This window comes from Dendrobates tinctorius, unplaced genomic scaffold, assembly GCF_039654945.1.
Source record: "Dendrobates tinctorius isolate UK_male_01 unplaced genomic scaffold, ASM3965494v1 ptg000018l, whole genome shotgun sequence".
Lineage (NCBI taxonomy): Eukaryota > Metazoa > Chordata > Amphibia > Anura > Dendrobatidae > Dendrobates > Dendrobates tinctorius.
The window spans coordinates 9957509-9970120 of record NW_027361686.1 but is presented as its reverse complement, the minus strand read 5'-3'; the positions used below and the strand labels follow the sequence as shown (position 1 = coordinate 9970120).

The following is a 12612-nucleotide window of genomic DNA, read 5'->3' as shown; positions in this document are numbered from 1 at the left end:
AGTTTCCAAAATGGTGTCATTTGTGGGGGGTTTCCACTGTTTAGGTACATCAGGGGTTTTCCAATCGCGACATGGTGTCCGATCTCAATTCCAGCCAAAAACGTCAAATGGCGCTGCTTCCCTTCCGAGCTCTGCCATGCGCCCAAATAGTGGTTTACCCCCACATGTGGGGTATCAGCGTACTCAGGACAAATTGCACAATAACTTTTAGGGTCCTGTTACCCTTGGGAAAATAAAAATTGGGGTGAAAAGACCATTTTTGTGGAAAAAATATGATTTTTTAATTGTACCGCTATACGTTATAAACTTCTGTAAAGCCCTTGTGGGTTCAAAGTTCTCACCACATATCTAGATAAGTTCCTTGGGGGGTCTAGTTTCCAAAATGGGGTCACTTGTAGGGGGTTTCCACTGTTTAGGTACATCAGGGACTCTCCAAACGTGACATGATGTCCGATCTGAATTCCAGCCAATTTTGCATTGAAAAAGTCAAACGGCGCTCCTTCCATTCTGAGCTCTGCCATGCGCCGAAACAGTCGTTCCCCCCACAAATCAGGTATCAGCGTACTCAGGACAAATTGCACAATAACTTTTGCAGTCCAGTTTCTCCTGTTACCCTTGGTAAAATAAAAAAAATTGAACCTGAAGTATTTTTTTTGTGAAAAAAAGTTAGATGTTCATTTTTTTTTAAATATTCAAAAAAATTCCTGTGATGCACCTAAAGGGTTAATAAACTTCTTGAATGTAGTTTTGAGCACCTTAAGGGGTGCAGTTTTTAGAATGGTGTCACTTTTGGGTATTTTCTATCATATAGACCCCTCAAAGTGGCTTCAAATGTGATGTGGTCCTAAAAAGAAAATGGTGTTGTAAAAATGAGAAATCGCTGGTCAACTTTTAACCCTTATAACTTCCTAACAAAAAAAAATTTTGGTTCCAAAATTGTGCTGATGTAAAGTAAACATGTGGGAAATGTTAGTTATCAAGTTTTTTGTGTGCCGTATCTCTGTGATTTAAGGGCATAAAAATTCAAAGTTGGAAAATTGCGAAATTTTCAAAATTTTTGCCAAATTTCCGTTTTTTTCACAAATAAACGCAAGTTATTTGAATGAAATTTTACCACTACCATGAAGTACAATATATCACGAGAAAACAATGTCAGAATCACTGGGATCTATGGAAGCGTTCCAGAGTTATGACCTCATAAAGGTACAGTGGTCAGAATTGTAAATATTGGCCCGGTCATGAACGTGCAAACCACCCTTGGGGGTGAAGGGGTTAAAATCGCATCAATGAAGATAAATCGCATCAAAAGCGCATCACTGGTTAAGATACCTTTGTGCTATTTCGGATCGTTAAAATGGGACCGATTTTTTATTCGTTGTGTGTGACTCCAGCCTAAGTGGGAATGCGGCCCTATGCAGAACTCACTTGAATGATAAGTGACCACATAGCCTATGATTCCACCAGGAAAGCTGCTGCTCATAAGAATGTAGGGGAAATAATAGGGCCACTGGTGGCTCCAGCTGACAGTACCGTATAATCAGAAATAAAATGTACCGCTACAAAGTCACTAAAATAGCGCAAAAGCAATCTTAACAAATACATTTTCATACTACTCCTTATTAATCCCTTTCTAAAGGGCCTGTCACACTTAGCGATATCGCTAGCAATATCGCTATAACTTGTGACGTTATAGCGATATTGCTAGCGATATCGCTGTGTCTCATACTTACCTATGACCGGCTCCCCCGCTGGTTATTGCTGATTGCGTGAGAACGTCCAGGACCGTTTCTCGTCGTCAGCTTAATGCGGCACTTCCTGTGGAGAGACGAGCGACGCGTGGACACGGGCGGGAGGACGTCAGGATCGCCGCGTCTGACAGGTAAGTAGCGACCCCCGACCCCTGCGATGTCGCTGGTGAGATCTGTCTGTTTGGAAGCTCACTAGCGACCACTTAGCGATGCACCAGCGATCCTGACCGCGTCATATCGCTAGTCGGGATCGCTGGTGCATCGCTAAGTGTGACAGTACCTTAAGTGTGAGACTTGTCAGATCAGCTCCTGAGCCTTTTGCTATTTGTAAAAAAAAAAAAAATAATAATAATAATAAAAGCCAAACTATTACCCTTTTTCTTTCCTCACAAGGTAAACACAATATAAAACATGCCATAATTGCTGTATTAGTAATCTATATTCCCCCCCGCAACAAAAAAATGGAATAAAAATATACTTTACCCCAAAATGGTGGTAATAAAAACTACAGCTTGTCTTGCAAAAAAGTACACCCTCACACAGCTTTATTGATGAAAAAAAAAAACGTTCTGTCTTTCTGAACTACGCAAACAGAACTCAGCAAGTGTGAGGACTATACACTTGTATCGCTAAATCATTGGAGACTGGAGTCCATGAAATATACAGTCATGTTCAGTCCTCTGTGCTTAAGGTCGAATTCAGTGTTACGGACTGTGATGTACGGACTGGCCGCAGGTCTCATGACCCGAACTCAATGGGCCACATAGGCATACGCTGTATGAGGCTGTTGAGTTCAGGATACAAGACTGGTGGCCAGTCCGTACATCACAGTCTGTACTCTATGGGCCTCAGAGGCATATATGAGGCTGCTGAGTTCACGTTGGAGGTTGCACCATGACTTTCGGATGTATGAGTTTGGCCTATAAAAGTGAGCATTCTGTGTGAGGTTATCGTATTTCTCTCTATTTCTAAAGATCAGTAGTAATGCAATGGTCCTTAAGGGGATAGTCCAACCTTAGACTACAAGTTTGCAATCACCCTATATGACTGCAGATTTGTGAATCCTCACATCACGTACACTGCACTCTCTGCTGTCTCCTAGTGGACTTATACCTACTCTATTGGATACCACATTAGCCATATAGCACTACAACAAAAAAAATACTTTTCTTGGCACCTTAATTTTGATATCATCTGATTACTGTATATGTTCATAATAAATGATTTATTTAATTTGTGGTAGCCCTCTACTTTTATGGTCCTGTATGCAATATCAATTTTATTATCTTCTGTATTTCATACCCTGTATATCAGTGCGTTGTATTTATGCACTTACACTTTACTCTATGCTTTCAATCGCTACATATTAGTATGGATTATTGAGCCCACTGGATGTCCAATTTATTGTATTATATCTCTTATACGGTGATCATTAGCAACATGCTTGTGCACTTATACTTACCTGTGACATATATGTTACATCTATGAACTTTGCTTGCTCAGGGTTCACTCTTCTTGTGTTCTTAATTACCCCTATAATATATAGTTTCAACTCTTTTAAACTTTGATGAATTAATAAATATTTTTTGATTTTACTTTCGTACTTCCCTTTAGTTGGATATATACAAAATGGAGCATTATTACATTGGTGGCACTTCTTTATTTTTACTTACATACAGCCATTGCAGTGTGGAGTCTCTGGAATCATCATGGCTGTGCACGCCACAGGGAAGATTTGCTTTATGACCCAACAATACCTTCACTTCTGATGTTAAATGATCATGCTGCCCCTCTGTCCCTGCGAGGAGACCAAGAAAAAACAATAAATGTGCAGGAATAAACAGCAAATAAATGGAATGTGCAAGACTATTCACAAATGATGCAGTACTTTCCGGTAGTTCAGATCTTCTACAGGAAGATTAGCTTGTTATGTACAGTATATAGTAGTAACTAGACATGAATAGGTCGATCAACGGGACTCAACATCATCTATGTGACATGCACAGATGGAATCACACCAGCCCTGGCTAATCAATAGCCGTAGACGGTAAGAGGTTCCCTTTCCTTCCTTCTAGTCGTCAGGTACCACTGACCTGGACACTGGACCAGAGGTCCATGAATCGATCTGCTCACCTCTAACTGTAATCAATGCTTCCTTCCAGCACCAGAATCTGACAAACATATTTATGGAGTTTGTTTCTTTTTTGAATCTTCTTCAGGTTCTCTCGTTTCCTCCCACACTTTAAAATCAGCTCTAACACTCCTTCCTGCCAGATGACCTCAATGTAAGAATTATTACATTATTTTCTAATATTGAACTATATCTATGTAGTGTAGAGCAGTGAGTTAACTGAAATTAATGGGTAATAATGTGCAATGCTTTGTTTGACCTGATTTGGTCAAGCAGGAAAATGTCCAATTGCCACACACATCCATGGTCTTTATAGTCAATGTTAGAGTAGGGAAGAGGTTAATGTCCTCAGGCCTTCCAAACTTCATGAGGTGTGGTAATTATCTGGAAGGAAAGCCTTGTTGAGGGATGTGACTAAATTGGGCGGATACAAGGAGTTACTTACTTTGTAGCTATGTATTCTGCTTCATATATTCATTAAGCCTATAAATTAAAAGGACACCCCAGATTCAAATTTCTTAGAGTTTTTCAAATCACAAAACTGTATTTCTTTAATCTCACCAGCGCCGACTGGCTCCAAGGAAGTTTAAAGTTACTGTCACGATCCATTTTTGGATCTGTGTCAGAGTCTGGACTCTCGTATATAAACCTTTTTCCTTTCTGGTCCTCGGGGGTTAATATGGGTTTTTGCCCCTGTGGCCGCTGGTGTTACTACAGGTAGTGAGTCTGCTTCTGGGTTCCCCCCTCCCCTGGTGGCCACTGGTGTTACTACATGTTAGTCAGTCAGCAGGTGTGACCACTCCCTCCTTCCTATAAAGGGTCATCAGGTGCTGCACTCACTGTTGGTGATATTATTCGTTTGGAGACCAACCAAGCTGGACTCAGGAGCAGACTGTGTTGCAGTGGAGCTACAGCTATTTCCCTTTCTGGTGCCTAACTCGGCTGTCCGGTGCATGACGGCAGAGGAAGATAAGTTTTGTTGTTCAGTTGCTTTAACCCTGTGGTGTCTGTTGTATCTTTCCTTTGTGTTTTTGGCGCAGTACATGTTTTCCCTGTCTCACCTCCTGAGGAGGGCTTTTGGGGTTTAGCTCAGGGCTAAACAGAAGATATGGACAGGTTGGAGACTTGGGCCTCACTACCATTAAGTGAATGCCCAAGTTAAGGAAAGTCAGGGCACCTCCTTAGCCTGAGGGGCAGTTCAGGGACCCTGGTTCCACGTCTCCTGTTTTCCCCCTACTGCCCCGTGACAGTTACAGTTAGAACTGCTCTAACAGTGGATAAGATTTAGATTAGAAAGAATTAAATAGGCAATGGAGATGGCTCCTTGAATATTTGAGGTACTGGAACATTTCAGTAAGGGCTCAGTCAGATGTCCATATAAATTGAACTGAGATTGGAGCACAGTGCTGGGACTGGCTGGTGACTTGAGCGTGACAATGCATAGAAATACATGAAACTCTCATGCTCGGGTTGGGAGAGCCGGTGGCCTGTCCTTATACTGTGTCCTGATCTCAGTACGATTTATACGGCCTCTGCACCCTAATATGGTAAAAATTGGTGCTAACAAGGGTGCATGCAGATAGAAGAGGGTCACTGTGCAAAAATAACATGTATGTCTTTTGCAATTTTAGTGGCTCAACGTAATTTACCCCTTATGTATCTGTGACAAAATCTGTTTGCTGATTTGAAGGCGGAAGAAGGCCCCTTCATCTCTTGGGCCCCTGTGCGACTACACAGTTTGCACCAATGGAATGCCCACCAGTGGTTGGTACCCAGTAAGGTAGCATCTGAAGTTACATAGGTATCTAAGGGGCTTAGCTGCCATGATTGGAGTCACCTCAGATCACAGCAGTTGCAGGCGGTTGTCAGCTGTAACAAGTAGGAAGACAATCTTTCCATGCTCTTCACAAATGGGGAGAGAGTAAATTTAGAAATTTAAAGAAAGGCTGACTGGCATAGGTAGAAATGACATCAACAATTTACAAATTGGGAAGCCTCAATGCTCAGTCGCGTGGGGATGGAGAATGGTGGTGGAGATTTAGGCACGGGATTGTTATTTCATGGCATCTGTTTTGTACCTGTCTTTTTTTTTAAATGTGTCTGGTTTTGGTGCTTAATAGTGTACACATCCATATTCATACAAGAAAAGACAAAGAAAAATAATTAATAAATAAGTAAAATCCAATATTCATCCACAGACTACTGCTGCTCACTAGGAATCAAAAGCAGACAATTGCCTAAACCATATCTAACACTCCCTGCCACTTACCACCCAAAAGATTTCAACTAACTCTCTAAGAAATGCTAACACATAGATACAGGTTTGATGACGGCCATATTGAATCTATTACACTTCATTATAAAAAATAAACCCAGCCATGACAGTGATGAAGGCACCAAGTTTCTACTAGAACAAAAATGTAACCGTCATCAGAGGTTCCAGAAGTTTTGATGAGTGATAAAAAGTTGATAAAACTATTATTTGTTCATGGTGATGCCTTGAAGCAGTTTAAAGTCCTAGGGGTATTCAGCATGCCAAAACTATTCACAGTATTCTCAATGTATTCTCAGTTTGGGATCGTATTTATGACTCACTTTGGACAAATTGGTATTGGGACTCTTTCTTGTCCTCTGTAAAGAGAATATTTCTATGCTGTGTAACTCTTTGTAAGAGTCAGGTCAAACAGGAAATCAAAGATCTGAAACACATATGCTGATCTCATCTAAAAACCTGAGAATTATATTTTGGAAGTGCAAAAAATATTGTGGCAATTCCAAAAAAGGCAACTCAAGTACAAAAACTATTCAATACATGTACAAGAACTACAAAGAGGGGTGGGTCCAAGCTACAATAGTATTGTCACATCCTGATCAAACCATAGAAGTGCTAGCTGCAGTTGTGGATGGTAAAGGCAAAAAAATAATAGCTTTTCTCATTTTCTTTTCTTTAAATGTATTTTCTTTTACCTCATTTTCCTCCCGTTAATAGTAAAGAAAAGAAAAATTAAAAATACAATAGGCTCAGTTGGTATTGCTGCATTTGTTAAAATTGGAATTCATTTGCCAAATTGGTAAATACTGTAAAGAGAAATCAAAATCAAAACACAACACATCCTGCAAAAAACAAGCCCCTGTAAATTTATGTCCTTGGAAAAATAATAAAGCTATGGCACAAGGAAGAGGGGAAGGAAAACATGAAAGAGCAAAAATAAAAAATTACCTAAGGGGTAAAGGTAGTGACTTGTCAGCCATAAAGGCAGTGATTGGGCAGAAGGGCCCAACGTGACATATCATGGGATCACGGTGATAGCACTACAGTGCCAGGAGGGCTGATTCCAGTTTATTACAAAGTTTAGAACTTTTCTTTTTTAGGGGAACTTTATGTTTTATATCCTATGTTCAGAAAATCTATTTAAAGGAATAGTTATGTGTTCAATAGGTGCTGAATTACCCTGTGAATTTAATAAAAAAAATTGAAAATGAAAAATAATTAAAAAGATACCGTACTACTATTTACTGAGACAAAATGCAACATAGAGAACATTAGAATATCTTACAGAATAGCATTCCGTAATAATGTGACACAAAATAAAGGACGATTAAACTTTATGCATGTTTAAATGAAATGTAGACCTCAGTCGTACAACAAGCCATACATGCTGCTGACTAAGTCAACACCAAACTCCAGACTGCATCCCTTCATACAGACAGATCCTTCTATTCATCATATAAAAGGCGCTATTATTAAAGTCCTTGGGGATAATGTGGAAGCCGGGGCTCAGGGTAGCAGAGGACAGAACTGCTACAACAAACCTGAGAACATATTTTCCTTGAATGAAGCATAGAGCTTCCCGGGATCATTAAGATGTGCAACTTAGGAATTCAAGGAGGGCACAACAAGAACCCTGGAAGTTCTCATTTATTTCTCTGGTGCATTGTGAATTCATTTCACAGTCAATTTTTTGGATGATCGATATGTGCGGTACAATTCTTGAATATTTAGATGAATGGGGTGTGACTTGGTGGAAAGGGTATGGCCTGAAATGCGCCACATAGCTCTAAACTTTCACCATAAAAAGGGTCCAAAGAAGATTAATCAAGGCATGAAATAAAGTTAGCCCAAAGTGCCTGAAGATGTGCCATATGTATCACATAGCCAGACCGCTTGGTGTAGCCAGTCTAGTTGTAAGCTGTCTAAATGTAAAGATCAGTAGATACAAGCTGCCCGAACCTGGCATGACTGCGGCCAGGTAGGTTTCAACCTTAAACACTGCTGAGTTCTAGAGTAAACTTGCATAGAAAAGCCGGTCGGATTAGAGGGAGAGACCTGACTGGCTTCTCCCTGCCCCATTCCAGGTGCAGCGCTTCAGTGTAAAACATACCAATTGTGCAGCCAGGCTTTGATTAATGCTGCTTGTTATTTGGGCATCATGAGTCTAATAACAGATTCTCTTTAAGACAGTATTTATATACTGTATGTACCCCAATGTCTTCAGTTTTGTAGCATCATCCAGGTAAAACTGATCCACTTCCACATTCTACTATGTGCTCTACCTACATAATTCTGCATTTAGAGTTAAAGGTGTATTCCCATCTCCAAGATCCTATCCCAATATGTAATAGATGTAATAATAATTATATTAGCAAATAGCTCCAATTAGAAACATATAGTTCTTCTGATTTGCTATGGTGTTCACACCATGTGCAGGACATTGCAGTAGCTTAGGTGTCCATGTTTATGACCACTCATATAGTGACAATTAGTTAGTTAGCAGTTAGTGGTTGTAATCATGTATATCTAAGCTACTGCAATGCCCTGGACATGGGGTAAGCAATATAGAGAATCAGAATATGTCTTGTGGTAGATCGGTTCACTCGGCTGCACATAGTGGTAGACATAGGAATGCTGTCTCTTTCATTCCACTGGTTTATTAAAGGTACTCTCATAAACCAGTGCAGAGTGAGCAAAAATAAACACGTCCTTGGCCTAATGGGAAAACAAAACATAATATATGGCACAGTCCGTGTTGCTGTGGAGAACTGAAGGCTCAGGAACAAACATAAAATGGTTCAACTTTCCTTGTCACAAATATACAGCTCTGGAGCTCTCATCTCCAGGCACACCCAATGCTGAATGAGCCAGAAGGCTGTGTATTTACCTTCTAGACTCCACCCTGGGGTGGAGATATGGTGACCAGCCTCTCACCCACTCTTCAGCTGTTCACTAAATATAGCCCTTTACATGGCCGATTAACCCCTCTCAGCACTTAGTGTGTTGGAACATTTTCATATGTTCAGATCACTGAAGCTAATAACCTCCGTGACAAATATCTATCCTCCAATACTTTACCAATGACTTTGTCACAATATGTATATATATATTTTCCTTTAAATCTAACTAAACCAGAGATTCCTGTAAGTAGAAGACTGTGTAATGTAGAATTTCTTCTGTAGAATTGCCTCTTCAGTTGCGTCTCCCCAACAGCTCAGGGGGCTTCTCTGTTGGAGGAGTGTTTATTTATACAGTTCCCTATAGTAACTAGTGTAAGGTTATTATAGTGTTATATTATGTTTTTCTGCTTTATTTGGTAGTCTACATAGCAGCATTCAGTCTCCAGAAAGCGTTAACTTCTTCAAACTACTTATTGTAACAATTTCTACTTTGCATAGTGGTCACTGCCTTCAATTTCAGATTATCATTCAACTCACTTTTTAGACAAAAGATCAGTGTGTGCAATGCTACTTACTCAATAAAGCTGCTGTCAAACAGATTTTACATTACTTTCCTGTGGAATGTAATAGAATTTATTAACTAACTTAGTTACAACCCTTCATGGAAATCAGTTAAGAAGGACCCTTTACCAGTTTGAGCATGTTAAACTGGCCATATCGTGGAATAGTGGCTGAAGAGCAAAGTAAAAAATAGTTTTCATTTTTAAATTTTCCTCTCCGTTGCGGAGGTAGTAGCTTGTAAAGTTTAGATTATAATTTATGTTATAGTTCAACTGTGTGTTACCAGAGATTTTTCTCTGGGGTTGTGTACTTCTTCCCCTGCATGAAGTTGACCAATTAAAGGCAGCATAATGCAGGGGAGAAAAGAGCATGCCCTTCTCTCCTCACTGATCACTGCAGTTGCTGTGTAGAGATACAGCAGATATGAGCAATTTATCATTACAATCATTTCCAGATCTCATCTCAGTGGTTTCCTATGCACTTTGGGGTCTGTCACCACTGTTGCCAGGGGAAGGTTCTTCTGGGATGGGAGGACCTTTGCACTGGACAGCAGGGGGCGTGGGGGGAGATAAAAGGGAATGAGTGCAGGAACGAGGGAGATTTGGCGGGAAGGCGACAGGAGAATAAGGAGAAGGTTGACTCCCTCCCCACTGCTCCGACGGCTTTCTCCACATCACCCCAAGTGTTCTGACTTGCAAACTCACTGTGTCCCTACTGAGCTGTCCTCTGACCCTTCCTTGCTGGATGACTCCTTCCCGCTCTCAGTGGGAGACAATCTGACTTGCTCCGTTCCTAGAGGCTACTTCAACCAAGCGGGAATGGATACATCGGCACGGTCGGGAGACGGTGCTTTTCGTTCCTCTGTAACAGAGCCAGAGACATTGTCCATGAACTATGATGCCGGCGGGAGATATACCAGCCTTTCCTCAACAAGAACTGCAAGCGATAAGTTATCTTTTTCGTACACCTTCTTCTCAAATATTGTTTTTGTGTGCAAATCCTGTTGTTGCCATTACTGATTTTGTCTCCCTGTGTGGAGTATTCCTTGTATGATAATAACCTGTTCTAGTAAATCCTTTTAACCCCTTCTCTGCCTCCAGCTCTTCACTGCATCCAACAAATCTTACTTCCTGTACCTCTTACACTATAACTGTAACATGAACTATAACCTAAACTTTACAAGCTAACATCTCCACAATGAAGAGAAGGAAAAATAAAAACAACTATGTTTTACTCAGCTTTGCAGGCACTATTCCATGATGGGGCCAGTTTAACATGCCCAAACTGGTGAATAGTCCTATTTAAACTAAAGAAATTATTTATCAGTATTGATATCCACATCTCGCCTTAAATTCTTTACTCTTGTGTATCTTTTAGTAGAACTTAGTGTCTTCTTGTTTGTATCTTTCAGAATACACCAGTCTTCTTACTTTCACTGACATCTATCTCATTCATTTCTGCCCCTCCCAGTATTTTTTGATAAAACAAGTCTTGTATTCAGCAGCCTCTCTAGAATCCATCTGGTGAGATGCTTAGTAACAAGATGTATTTTTCCTTCATACAACAGAGCTTTCACAAGACTTTTATGCCTCAGAGTCAAATGGAGGAGAATTTGGAAAAAACTAGAAAAGCATCATATTTATCATTAGTGTGAATGCAGCCATCTAAAGTATTAATAAAGACAAGTAGTTTTTGTAGCAAAATAAGAAGCACTATCTAAGGTGAAATAGAAAATTACAGGGGTCAAAACATTTTCATAAATAGTTGTGAGTGTTGGATAAGTTCTAAAATATACAGTACTATATATGGATGCCAACACTAGCGGACACAGACAGAAGAGCCCCTGTGCAAGGACAATATATGGGACTTTTGAAGCCCAATAACTCATCATAATGCACATTTCCATCTGTCTTGGACATGGTAGGGAGTCCTTTTACCACTTGGTCTCCTGTGCATGTTGAATGATTGATATGTCCACCCCTGGGTGCCAAGATGGACTGTTTGGTTTTCAGTTGCAAGGTAGCTTGTTAAACTAATTACATCTACTGTATATACTCGCGTATAAGCCGAGCTTTTCAGCCCATTCGGCTTATACGTGAGTCATATATGCCAGGGGAGTGGGGGTGTCAGATCATACTTACCCCCGGTGCGTCTCTGCGGCCCCCAAACTTCTCCCACTGTCTCAGGCTCCTTCCTTTAGCAGTCACGTGGTACCACTCATTAAAGTCATGAATGTGCGCATATTCATGACTTTAATGAGTGGTACCACGTGACCGCTGAAGAAATGAGCCTGAGACCGTGGGAGAAGCGGGGTTGCAGAGACCGCGCCAGGAGGGGCTAAGTATATGCAATATTCACCTGTACCCGGTCCACCGCTGCACGCCGCTCTGTCCTCCGCATCCTCTGACTTTGACGTTCAGGTCAGAGGGCGCAGTGATGTAGTTAGTGCGCGCCGTGCCCTCTGCTGCCTGAACGTCACTGACAGAGGACTTGGAAGACAGAGCAGCAGTGGTGGAACGGGGACAGGTGAATATCTGAGGTGACAGGGCCCTGAGCCAGCGGTGACACTGGCACCTGTTCCCCATAGCGCGCCAATGTCCCCGCCTGCTCAGGACTCTGGCACCTGGCCCCCAGTGACAAGAGTTGAGTATGTCATTTTTTTTATTTGCAGCAGCAGCTTATAGGGCATAATCTATGGAGCATCTTATTGGACAGCATATGGGGCATAAACTATGGAGCATCTTATGGAGCAGCATATGGGGCATAATCTATGGAGCATCTTTTGGGGCATATTTTATGGAGCATCTTATGGGGCATAATCTATGGAGCATTTTATGGAGCATCTCATGGGGCATATGCTATGGAGCATTTTATGGGGCATAATCTATGGAGCATTTTATGGAGCATCTTATGGGGCATAATCTATGGAGCATTTTATGAGGCATAATCTATGGAGCATTTTATGTGGCAGCATATGGGGCATAATCTATGGAACATCTT

At 41.0% G+C, this 12612-nt stretch overlaps 1 protein-coding gene across 2 annotated transcripts in view; it reads right to left on the bottom strand.

Annotated features, from left to right (window-relative positions):
- MCAM (melanoma cell adhesion molecule) overlaps positions 1–12612 on the bottom strand; it is a 222107-nt gene that overhangs the window by 123249 nt on the left and 86246 nt on the right. For both annotated transcript variants that reach the window (XM_073566449.1, XM_073566450.1), the window contains exon 2: positions 3422–3546. In XM_073566449.1, coding sequence (XP_073422550.1) covers positions 3422–3546 — 125 coding nt within the window. The remainder of the gene's footprint in view (positions 1–3421; positions 3547–12612) is intronic.